The 12,574-nt window shown below is 38.3% G+C and overlaps 1 protein-coding gene across 1 annotated transcript in view; it reads left to right on the top strand.

Annotated features, from left to right (window-relative positions):
• The first annotated feature begins 559 nt into the window (after positions 1 to 559).
• Positions 560 to 12,574, top strand: part of PLCH2 (phospholipase C, eta 2) — a 51,294-nt gene continuing 39,279 nt past the window's right edge. The window contains exons 1-4 of the mRNA XM_010287662.1: positions 560 to 635; positions 7,967 to 8,113; positions 8,469 to 8,712; positions 9,237 to 9,366. Of these exons, the coding sequence (XP_010285964.1) occupies positions 7,978 to 8,113; positions 8,469 to 8,712; positions 9,237 to 9,366 (510 nt within the window). The 5' untranslated portion in view covers positions 560 to 635; positions 7,967 to 7,977. The remainder of the gene's footprint in view (positions 636 to 7,966; positions 8,114 to 8,468; positions 8,713 to 9,236; positions 9,367 to 12,574) is intronic.

Genomic DNA, 12,574 nt, shown 5'->3' with positions numbered 1-12,574 from the left:
AAGGGCCACCTCTGTGTAGGAATTGCTGTCAGAAGGAGGAAGAGGCATGGAGAAGCCAAAACCTGTAAATTGGTGTAATGTCTTGGTGGATGCTTAGCAGCTGGTAGGAAAAAGAAAACCATCGGGAGGCCTTTCTGTCCAAAAGTGGATTCATCTACATGCCATCTTGCTTCATGCCCCTGTCTGCGTCTATTGCGTTTCTCCTTTAAAATGTTTAACTGAAACTCACCCAATCCTTAAAATTAGATACATAGGTATGTCACATAGAATAAAAAGGATTTTACTGGGATTTTAATATTCTAAATCTGGACAGGGGAAAAGGCCTAAATTTACTTGAAACTGCTGTGTAACAACCTGAAAAATACCACTGGATTTTGGAAATCGGTGATTATCTTGTTTTTTCCTGATAATATTTTTATGCTATTACATTGAAAATGTATACTACAGAATCTTGATCTCTACTAAGGCCTGCAGTGCTTGTTTTCAATTCTGAAGCTGCCCTATATCTCAGACTATGGATGCCTCAAAAACTCCCTTGCTTCAAAATAAGTTCTCAGTGGCCCGTCTGGCTGAAGAGTTTTTCTGGGTTGGTGGCAGCATCGTAGCTTCTCCAAGATGGAAAATCGGCCGTATTGGTAAGATGCAGGCTGAATGCCTGCCACTTAATTGAACAAGATGGTATCATCTTGAAAGCTTTCATGTTTAAGTCTTGCTTAGTAACAACTTTATCTAGCATAAGTGTGGGGGAGTGGAAAAGAAGGAAGAACATGAGCCAAGCCCTAGTTGTGTGTTATTTTCCATGGTTGCTAGTGCAGTTCTTTTGGTTTTTAAGAACCTCTGAGTTAAAATTTCATTATTGATTTCTTTACATTCTTCTGGGAAAGCGAATGCAAAGTTGTACGTTTTGACATGTGCGGACCTTTTTGAAATTTTCTGTTGCATAGATAGAATCTATGTCCCTCTCCATACCCACAGCAAGATAGGTTTGCTATCTGCCGGAATTTGTACACGTCTTAACTCTTTGATTTGTCATACAATATTTGTAGCTTTCAATCTTTGAGCATTTAGAAGTATCTCTGTTGTCTTCTTCCCTAGTAGGTCACTGGGCCCTCGAGAGGTTGTTTTCTGAATACTGATACACAATGGCAAAATCCTTAAGCTTCACTAGCTGTCCGAGAAGGGTCCCATTTTGCTTCATAGCAGCCTTTGTTTTAAATAGGTAATAGAAAAAGCAAACCTATTTGGAAATGGCTAGAGGAATGAGATGTTTCCTGTTCTAGTAAATGCATTTTAATAGCAGTCTTCCTGAGCCACTCATGTCCAGTAAGGAAATCTGCAGTGACCTTGACCAGAATCACGTGTTGCCTTGGAAGCACTTTTTTGTCCTACTCATCTGTCAGCTTCACCAATCAAAGATATTTTTTACCAAGAAAATTGGAGGTATAGATAGCTTAGAAACTAATGGGAATTTTTGCAAAGGTCCAGAAATGCCATCCTACTCTGCTTCTGCATTTCCCTGGATCCAGATGGCTGATGGAGGCTCAGCTGAGACATGGAGAGCTGACAGACAGACCTTGAATTAAGCACCCTAATTTCCACAGGATTAAGAGAGCATCTCTTCTCCCATTAATGTCTCTTTTATTAGGGGCTGTGCACTTTAAGGATGGGTTCAGTCTTGCATTCTCTCTTGTATGCAGCAAATACTGTCCCAACCGTTGCTGGCAGTATTACACAGATACTTTATTTTTCAAAGATACTTTAAGATTTTTTTTGCCACTGAAAAGAATGGTAGAGTCTCCTGAAATTTAGTGAGACTTGAGTCAGTGAGAGAAGATAAGGGTGAGAAAGTTCTCACACTAGTGCTAAGGTGGTTTAAAATGTTGTAGGTGTAGGTATGCAAAATGAAACAGATGAAGATTAGTGAAGTTGGATGTGGTCTGTTTTTTAATTGGATCCTGGCATAATGATGCAAATCAGCCTCCTGTACCTGATCTATGAACACTGTGGACAGAAAATACCTTAGGTTAACTGTTGATCATGCCACTCACTGCATGAATGTCTCCTCTTCAGGTTTGGTTTTTTGTTTCTTTTGTTCTGGTGGAGTTTTTTATTTGGTTTTGGGGTTTTCTCTGTGTGTGTGCAAAGTAACATTCAACCACTAAGAACAGTCCAGTTTTTATGTAAGAGAAAATGGAACCAATATCCCCCTCAATGGGTTAATGTTGTAAGGAAAAGACTGTACTTTAAATATGTAATAATAAAGACTAAACAAATATAAAATAAATAAGTAAAGTTTAAGGAAAAAATAAATAAAGATGATTTTCTCCATTATGATCCACAGGATACTAAATTCTCTATGTGACAGAAGTTGTTTTTAGTTGCAATTCATTTGATTCATAAGGCTATGTGTCAAATAGGAATTACTACTAATGTATTCCGTTAGCGTAGGTGCCTGTGTAAGGAACAAAACCAGCCTGCTGTAGCCAACAGTTAATGTTAACGCTTCTGTGGTAAGACTTGAGTGATTGCCTTCAGGGTCAGAAATTACCTTCTAGGAGCTTTTATTAGAGTGGTCTGATGAACTGTCATGGGGATTCCTCAAGCTCACTGAAATCAGTCGTACAGTTCATATGCAGAATTTTCAAAATATCTTCTAATTCCAAGATTTTTCATCTGAACAGAATTCCCACCACGCTGTACAGGATAAATTTTAATCTATATTCCATATTTTATATGGTTTTTATGTTGTTATTTTTATATATTGATTTTAAAAAAGATTTGGTGCCTCCTGTCTAAACTGAAACTGATATTCCTGGCAGGAATAGCTGGATCCAGTCAGTTCTTTGGTTTACCTATTGATGAACCAGTTACAGCTGCAAAACCATTTCCAGTGAGACTTTTAAAAAACTCAGCACTTCTTATCTCTTCAATGGATTTGCAGTGTTGAATGTATGACAAGTGTAGGAGTCCTCTTGTTTCATGTGGGAAGGCTGTTTTGGTTTGGTAATATTTTAAGGGAACAGCTTGCACTTATAGTGCAAATGCACTGGGGGGGTTTCTCTAGGCTTGCAAACATGTTGCCTCTTCTAGAGGCTGTGGAGAGAAATAAGCCTCTGAAATCCATTTTCCTCTCCTTATGGTATTTAGAAGAGTGTTTATTTTAAGCAAACAATCAGGATGCATCTTCTCAGAATCTGTTAGCAGGACAGAACTCAGCAGAGTTGTGCGATGCTGGCCTTCTGACAGCAGAGACTGGCTGGGGCCAAAGCTGCAGGACGTAACCTGGAGCCCTACTGAACTTTGGATGAGTATCTTTTGACAAAGATGGTCCATGTGTGAAAATAGTCAGTGACTCATTTCTTCTAACTTCTTTTCATCCTCACGTGCTAAAATACTCCCACTCCTTCGCACATGCACATCAAACCCATAAACTCCTAAAAGACAATAATGCTACCGAACCATAAATAATTAAAGAGACATTAGAACATCTTTCTAACAATAGGCATGAAATTGGGCTCTTCCCCCCCCTTGTATCAGGACAAATTGTAGGGATTTATTATTTGTGTAGTTTTGTTATTTATTATTACTTCAAAACTTTTTATAGTAACTATAAATATTACTATGAACTGTGAAAAATCACTTTGTGTCTTTTTACTGCATCAGTCTAGTGTCACTCTGTAAGAACACAAGAATGGAACTAAGCGTTCTACATTTTTGTTTTCTGCTCTGCTATGACATCGATTTTTGCCGCAGTACAAAGATCCATCTTCTCCCCGTAACTGTATTTTGTCCAGGTGCAAATTGAGGCAACTCAGTAGATGAAAAGAGAGCTGAAGCTCAAGCAAATTCTGCAAAAAGGTACTATTGAAGTGCAAAATATTATTTAACCAAGGAGAAAACTTCAGCATTAATTGAAGATAGGTAGGAGCCATTTCTTCCAAAACATGATTCCTTGCAAGACTGAGGGATTTTTTATTTGAAGTATATAAATGAATCATTACAGAAGGCATCTGAACAATGGTAAGGAGAAGCAGTTATACTTGTCTTCTCATCAGTGTGCTATTCTCATTTACATGCTGTGAAAGACTTCAGAAGAAAATATTTTATTTTTTGTTTGATGTAAGTACCGCTATGACTTTTTTTTCCCCTGCAAATTTTTCTGCCAGTCTTTCTAGTGCTCTGAACTTTCAGTTACGCAGACAGGTAAGGGTGTATGTCTTGGCGCACGTACGTATGTAGAGATGTGGAGGTGCGTTGTTTCCCCTCTCCACCTCAGTCTCCTGGGCTTTGTCTTGCTACCCCTAGCTAATCCCTCTGCATTACCTTAAAGGTTTTCCTTCCCATCGTGTGGGTAGGATCCAGAAAAGCTGCTGCTATTCTCCTGATACAAGGAGGAAGACGTTTCTTCTGCTTTCCTTTCCTTGTGCCACCGAAAGCAAGAAGATAATGACAGATACTTAAAACAAGCAATCGGTGTGGTCTGGCCATTCAGTTGCCAGGTACACTGAACAGAACTCAACCCAGGTTTGTGTTCGGGAACATTAATTGCAGTTGTGTGTTGAATCCCCAGAGAAGAGTCCTGTGTCCAGATCAGCTGGAACTGGCTGCTGAGTTACTGTATACTCTGGGAGGGCTTGGATGAGCAGTCCTGCAACAGAAATGAGCAGCTGCATTAAAAAAGCTATCCAAAGATGCTTATTAAAATTCTAACAGCCAAGGAGTATATGCCAACTTCATGTAAAAGCAAAGTAAATGTATGTAGCTTAAAGTGTACTTTTATTTTGGTGGTGCTTTATTATTTTCTGCTTTGTAACAGGTGCAGTCTTTGATACTTCTCTCATTTCCGCTCTTTTAATTTCTTCACATAAAATTATTTACTGCACTAAGTTCCAAGAGGAAGTTGGAAATGTAATGTGGCTTGAAGCCTGTGATTTGTGCTAGTAGAGATTTTTTTTATTTGCTATTTTGACCAAAAATTTTTTTTCCAAAAAGCTGTAAACCTGGTGAAATTAAAGTAAGTTCAAGCTTTCCGTAGTTATAATCTCACAGTAAATTTGAGAAGTGTTTATCTTTCTTCTGAATCGGAAAGAAAGCAGATATTGAAAAGCTCGCAGTGTCTGGGCAATGGTTGAGCCGAGTTTGAATCCACTTTGCATCTGATGTTGTAGTGAATTCCAGTAATGCTTCTGAGCTGTGGCACAGCATTTGCTTTTATGACTAATACCTGCTGACCACATTGATTTAATCTAAGGGCATCTGTGATTGAAGCCAAGGCATCAGCTTTAAGAAATAAAATGTTACATGAGGGGTTATCTTGTTCTTAATTTGACACCTCTCTGTAAATACTTTATTAATGTAAACAAAGTATGCTACAGAATTGTGCGTTTAAATTTAAATTTCCTTTTATTATTAGTGATCTGCTTTCCATTTAATCTATTTTGTTAAACCTTCTTTTCCTGAGCAAATTAATTGAATTTGTCAGGATATGCGCTTTAAAGCGCAGGAACGTCAGCGATGTTTTGCATTTCTTTTTACTCTACTTTGCTTCTCTTGGGTGTTTTCGCTTTTGCTTGACAGGCAGACTTGATTCACCCCAAAGAATGTGTGGGTTTTTAGTGCATTTTGGAATATATGGAATGAGGATTTTTTTGGTTTGGACGCTTTCATCTGTAATCTGTATGTACAGATTGATAAAAGAGGAGCCTGACCTCAGAATTTCCTTGTATTTCTTTATCAATCTATACTCACTAGAATATGTATTATATGTATTAGTTTTCATTCTTCCATCCAGAAACTGAGCAGCAATTTACACTTCTCATCTCTAGATCTGAAAAAAAAATAAGAATACATCGGACATGGTAATAGTTTTAATTTTACTTTTAACAGACCAGGCAGAAAAGCCACAGGCTAATTAAGTCCCAGGCTATGCTCTGTCATTATGGGAAATAAACGGGAGACCTGGCAGAAAATATGAGCTGGCGTTCGTACACAAGTAACGGTGTGATGTAAACGGCAGACATGCAATGCCTTTGTGATGGTCCCATATGTAATGAAAACGAGCATTCTTGCTTCTGGAGCGAAGTAAATGTTTGGGCTATAAAGCTTTTTCGTGGTTTGCAGAAGTCCTAGTGTTGTTCTGTCACTCTGAATTTGAATAAAGCAACTTGAAAATAATGTTGCTGATAAATTCAGCGTAGCTTTGCCTCAGACTCTTTCTTTAATGAAAGATGAAAAATTTTCTTTACAAATCTGGTTTCCTTTTTGCAGACATACTGTGATACCTTGGTGTTAACAAGCAAGTTAGGAATATGGCCTAAATTTCCTTGTGCTTACTCTAGAACCTGACACTTGATAGTAGTTTGATACCGAGCGTGATCAGAAGCTGAATATCATTGATTCGGCTAAATCCCCCCAAATAAGTGTGCTGCTAGAAGTTCTATTTTCCTTTGCTTATCGGTGTGTTTTTAATGTGCTTTTGTGTTTCATCAGTCATGGGTATTGGCAAATGGTGGCTAAATGTTTATGAATTAGGACTGAATGCTAAAATATAATTATATAGATCCACTAGGCATTTTAGGTCCTCATCTCATAACTGCTTTAGTAGGGAGAGATTTTTTTCTGAGTTTGCTTATTAGGGTTGTTCACATGCTGTGGGAGCAGCTTATCTGGGTAAGTATTTGTAGAATCGAGCTTCTGAACTTAAGGTGCTTATGAGAAAATTACATGGCTTCCATAGCACCAGGTTATGGGCTACAAATCCACCTTTCTTAGCATTCAGTGTTATTTCTAACTCAGTCATAAAGAACTATATTTAAATGATATTTCAGATCCACTTTAATGCAAATGTGGGGATTTACTCATGGTATATATTATAGGACAGAAAAAATAGTGATAGTTTTTTATTCATACTTATGATTGTAGTATCTGAGTGCCTTACACAAAATACTGATCCGTGCAAACAATACTGCTCAGTGTTGTTCTTTCAGCTTCTTCCCAAGAAGAAAATTTTGGAATCTTCTTAAGCACAGCAAAATACTATTTATATTAGAGAAGGTAAATCAAAATAATGCTCCCTTCTATGTGTTAGGATTTTTGTTTGGCTGTACATTTCCCTGACTGGCGTAGGATGAAATCACTCTGTTGTTGACCCTAACTGTAGACCTCTTTATATGCCTTTGAATGTAGCTGGCTTCGTCTTTGCAGTCACACACTGGCTTCTAATCACCTTCTTGCTGTTAATTTTTAAGGCAGTGAAAATGGTTTAACTCTTAAGTTGTTTGTAGATAAAGCCTTTGGATTATTTTTAGGGTTCCTGGAATACTTTTCGATGACCAAGTTGGGGAATTAATTTTTTTTTTTTTTAAATGGGATTCTGGGTAGACAGAATGCAAACTAAACTGCTTCATAAGAAGCCATGGTACTTCTAAATGGTGATAACTGCTGACAGAAGCTCCAGAATTTACAGAGAAGAATGTGAAAAAAATTGTTGAAGTTATGCCACAAAGTTACTGCATGTTTAAGAGGCAAAAATGTGAGGCATAATGAAAGTAACTCTCCTGACATGGGTAGAACTGTGCTAGTTTTTGCTGGCCGAGGATCTGAGCTTCCAGGTGAAATTTCATACTGTGTCCAGAACAAGTTTTACATATTGTAGGAGCTCAAATTAAGTATTTGGGATGGTCTTAAGAAGGGTATGTATCTTGCGCCAATTCCAACAAATGTATTTTTCATACCTATTAATACGGGAATGAAGACTTTCACATTTACAGATAAGTCCACAGTTGCCAAGAGTTTTTCTGACTTTTTGATCATATAACCTGGCCTTTTATGTTAGACAGCACAGGAAATCTTACCCTTTGACTTGAACAGTTAATTGTGCAGCTGCTTGTTAAGTTTTCTTCCTGTAAAGGTGATTTTAAAGGGAGTAAGGTCTGACTTACTGATACCACCTTATTTCTCTCTTCAGTGGAAAGATGTATGAGTTCCATGCAAGCTGGTACCCAAATGATCAAACTCCGTGGCAGTTCCAAAGGGTTGGTCCGCTTCTATTACTTGGATGAGCACAAGTCATGTATTCGCTGGAGACCCTCTCGAAAGAATGAGAAAGCCAAAAGTGAGTGTCAACCACAAAACCTTTCTTCTGATTCCTCCTCGGGTCTTGCCCTCTTATAAACAAATGAGCGTGAAGGATTTGGTTCATTCACAGGTGATCAAGAAGAATGTTGTACTTGAATTTAAAGGGCAGTAAATGATTTTATGATTAATGGTTTATGAAGATTAAGTTGCTGTTGTTAGCTATGCAGGTTGCAGTAGAGTAGTATGTTGTAAATGAGTCGCAGACGAAACCAGTGTGAATTGGGGACCTTGCAATGTGAGGTTTGGGCCCTTTTGCTGCAGGATAAATAAATCCTGTTGGGCCTAGGGCATGCGCACAGTCATTAATGAACTACGTGCTTTTGTCATTCTAGTTTCTATCGACTCTATTCAGGAGGTTTGCGAGGGAAAGCAATCAGAGATCTTTCAGCGCTATACCGATGGCAGTTTTGATCCCAACTGCTGCTTCAGCATCTACTATGGAGACCATATGGAATCTCTTGACCTGGTATCTTCCAGTGGAGAGGAAGCACGCCTCTGGATCACAGGACTAAAATACCTGATGGCAGGTATCAGTGATGAAGATAGCCTCTCAAAACGCCAAAGGACCAGAGACCAATATCCTTCTTATACTGTCTGATAGTATTTCCCAGTGGTGGAGAGCTATCAATAGCATAGGGATTCCATTAAGTATTTGTTTTGCTAAAAGTAAGCACTAGGCTCAAAGCTTCAAAGCGGTTCCCATTGCATTCCATGTTCCCAGAGAGAGAGAGAGGAGTCCTTGAAGAGGATTGTTTTGGGCAATGTTTGGAGATGAATGACTGGAGTGGGCTGAAAAACATACAGGTGTATTCTTTTATCTGTTACTCCCTGTGTAAAGCTCTCCATTTCATTTGGTTATACAGGACAAAGTGTGATGCAACTTTGCAATTCGCTCAGAAGTTAGTTCTTCTGTGCTGTAGTATGGGTAAATAGCATGTGTTGCATGTTGAGCATAGCAAGTCTAGAAATGGTTACTGAAATAACATGACTTTCTTTCACCCCCAGCCTCATATACAGTCTTTCCTGACATGAAAAAAATCATATATAATATTCAGTAATATCCCTTGATATTCCATGCTGTTCCTTAACTCCTGTTCCATGTGGTTGAAGCAGACATTTGATGAGGCAGATAAAAATGGTGATGGCAGTCTGAGTATTAGTGAAGTGCTCCAGCTAATGCACAAACTGAATGTGAACCTACCCCGACAAAAAGTCAAGCAAATGTTTAAGGTAAGAAATGAAAATGTATTTTTTTCTAAAAGAACAAGGATTGAGCTGCTGGCGAATTAACTTGAAACCTAATAGGAGAGATTGTAAATACTTTGGCAGCCGCTTTGTTTCCACTCTACTGAAAGATACTACACAGTCCATTTGGTAAATTGAAGAGAGCTCCAGAAATACGTCATAGATAAATTGTTACACATAGAAAAAGACATTACACCAGGTACCTTCTGGTGTTACATAACATAAAGACACGTGGTACAAAAATTGCTTTTTTGTTATACTTGTTGATTTAAGACTCAGTCATGTTTCCCTCTTTGATTATGTTCTCTCTAATAAATATTACCTGGTGAGTATCCAATATCCTCCAATAACTGGTACTAATAGAATATCCAATATGCAAACTTCCCTTTCTGTCATGTTTTTTGCACTAGCTGCTAAGAGCTATTTGTTTGGCATGGTGTTCTACTGACCGTTAGCCAATTACTGGGCTCCTGAACTATGGAGATGTGTGTGCTTTCATAATAAAAAGTCTCTTGGGTGAAGGACTTAAGCAGAAGCTGAACCAACAGTTTTCATCATAGTGAACTACCGTGACTTCTGCACTACCCTGTCAGGGACATCTCAGCATAATTTTCCAGCAGTTCTGATATTTTAAAGAATGTTCTCTTGGAGAGGCTGTGAAAGATTGTTTTAGAGAAAACTAAATACTGGAATTTCAGTAGCACTGAAAGGGATCAAATACCTATCTACCAACGGCTTTCTGGACAGTCTAAATCTGTCCAAGGCATTCTGTGCAGCTGAACACATAAGTTTTGCCTAACTTAAGATAGAGAAATGCTGTAAGCCCAATTTCACAAAACTGAAGCAGGAGTAAGTGAATTGCCTAAGGTCACACAAAGATCTGTCGCAAGGCAAAGGTAATTCTGTTCTCTGTTGGTGCTTGAAGACTGAGCCATCTTTTATTCTAAGTATTTACTGAGGCTGTACAGCTCCTGGGCAGTTTGCAACCAATTTAAGACTGATTAAAGATTTCTTAAAGTTCATGTCTTCATTTTCCAAAGCCTTTCTTCTCGTTTTGAGCGATTTTTTTTTTCTTTTTTTTTTTTTTTTCCCCCCTGGTTTGTTAAAGTACTTGTGGAGTGAAACTGCCTGGGCCTGTATTTTTTCCTGTTGCTGTGTGACTAGAAGACCACTTTGAAACAAGTAGTCCTTTTGGTATTGCCGAAGTGTAAAAATTACTTTTATATTTTCAATCTTACTTTTAATGTACTAGGACAAGGACATTCGAACTTCAGTCCTATGAAATAGAAACCCAAAATCACATCAGTCTCTTTGGAATAATTTTACTGATTCCAAAGACTAGTAGTGGTAGTGAATGATTGCTCTCGTTTTGACATGATCTCTGCCAAGGTGTAAAAATTAGGCTCTGTTTATCATTTGGGAGGGCTCTGTGCCATTCTTCTGAATTTAGTATTCCCTACCTGTATGTGAAATTGAGCCGTATAGAGAGGGATGGCAAGAACTTCAAGGTTTAGATGGTGTTAAGATGGTTAAAGCTTCAAGGTTTAAGACGGTGTTAAGAACCCTGAATGAAAAGCACTTTCGCTGATGATAGACACTAATTATAGAATTGTTCCATTGCTAAAGAACAGTAAAAAATAAGAAGAAATAGTTGACTGAGGCATTATGATACCGTTCATAAATCTTGTGCAAATAAATTTTAGTATGCTGGCTCTTGTTCCTTTATATACTGCCATAGTGTTGCAGAGCTCCGTGAGTCCTATGTGCAGACCTCATGGAAACGTGGTTTCCTGCACAGCATGGGTAGCTTTGTGTGGGATCAAGGAGAAGAATAGAGCAGTCAGTATGACTTTGGATAAATCAAGTATTTTAACATGAAACTGAACAACAATTGGATGCGTACAATTGGATGTGTGATTTTATATTCAGTTTGGACACGAAGCTGTCATTCTTGTGTTGTAACTTAATCCTGAGAAAAGAAATGGAGGCTAAATTATCTCTTTGCTCGGTTAGAAACCAATGTAGCCACTGCATTTTGCCATGGACAGTCTTTATAGACCCACTTTATGGCCTCTGATTATGGCCTGTTAACTATAGCAGAAGAGAAAAGTGTTAGAGAATAATTTGGGCATGCAGTGTAACTTGGAAATCTTCTGACTAGTTTGACTGGGGAAAAAATGAGCCATGAAACCTTCCTTCTCTTCCATGGCTGTATGTATTTATTCTAATGCCTCTGGGTTGAAAATATTTTTAACTTACATCTCTTTCCGCTCTTTCATTCATCCTGCTGACAGCTGATGCTGAAGCCTGCCTGGTTGCATCTTATGTGCAATGTAAATTCCTTTGTGGGTCCGCAATGGTAAAATATGCTCAAATGGAGCATGGAAAACAGGATGAGTCTGCAAACCACAGCAACTCAAGGTTATGGGGTGGGGAGGGAAGGAAAGGCTATTGGAAAGTTTCCGGTAATCAGGTGATACAGGTTATCCTAGTGTTGTATGCATCAGGCTAATATTTTACCCATCATTTGGGTGGGTTGTTCTTTAGGAGCAGAAAATCCTACGAAAAAAGAGTTTGCAGCTAGGGGGGAAATTTAAACAGAAGTTTAGAAGTAGAGTTAAAATACTTGACCATTTTTTCTGTATGTTACTGAATAAAAGAGAAAGAAAAGGTTTATAGCACGCAGATGCCCCAGGAAGCTGTGTGCTCATTTCTCTTGGGCTGCTCTTACTATGACAACCCACATTTTGATTACCATTTTCTGTTTCTGTTGCATAAAATTTAAGTGGACCAGAACGAATTTTGAAAGTAGATTTGTCCGTGCTGTTGCACACTATGGCATTGTAACACCACAGACATTTCCAAGTAGAAGAAGAAATTTTTAAATGGAATGAAATGCTAGTCACCAGGAACTTGCAAATACCCTTTCCTTTGCTTTTGCTTTTGTTTGGGGAAGAAAAAAAGTCAGTTTGTGTCTTTCAGTTCTGCAGGTGATAAATTATCCAACTGATGGATTAAGACCTGTATGGTTATGACCCTAAACAATTTTACTTGTAGGTATTGCGTTAAACAGCAGTTTGTGCAAAACAGATGTCTTCTGCCGACGGGAAGTTCCTTAAACTGCAAAACTGCTGGCTATTGGGATGAATGGTTGTAATCCCATCTCTGCAAGAGTATGTGCTACTCTGTTAGG

The sequence above is a fragment of the Phaethon lepturus genome, unplaced genomic scaffold (assembly GCF_000687285.1).
Source record: "Phaethon lepturus isolate BGI_N335 unplaced genomic scaffold, ASM68728v1 scaffold10815, whole genome shotgun sequence".
In the NCBI taxonomy this organism is placed as follows: domain Eukaryota; kingdom Metazoa; phylum Chordata; class Aves; order Phaethontiformes; family Phaethontidae; genus Phaethon; species Phaethon lepturus.
The sequence above is the reverse complement of the archived record's forward strand: the minus strand, read 5'-3'. Positions and strand labels throughout refer to the sequence as shown.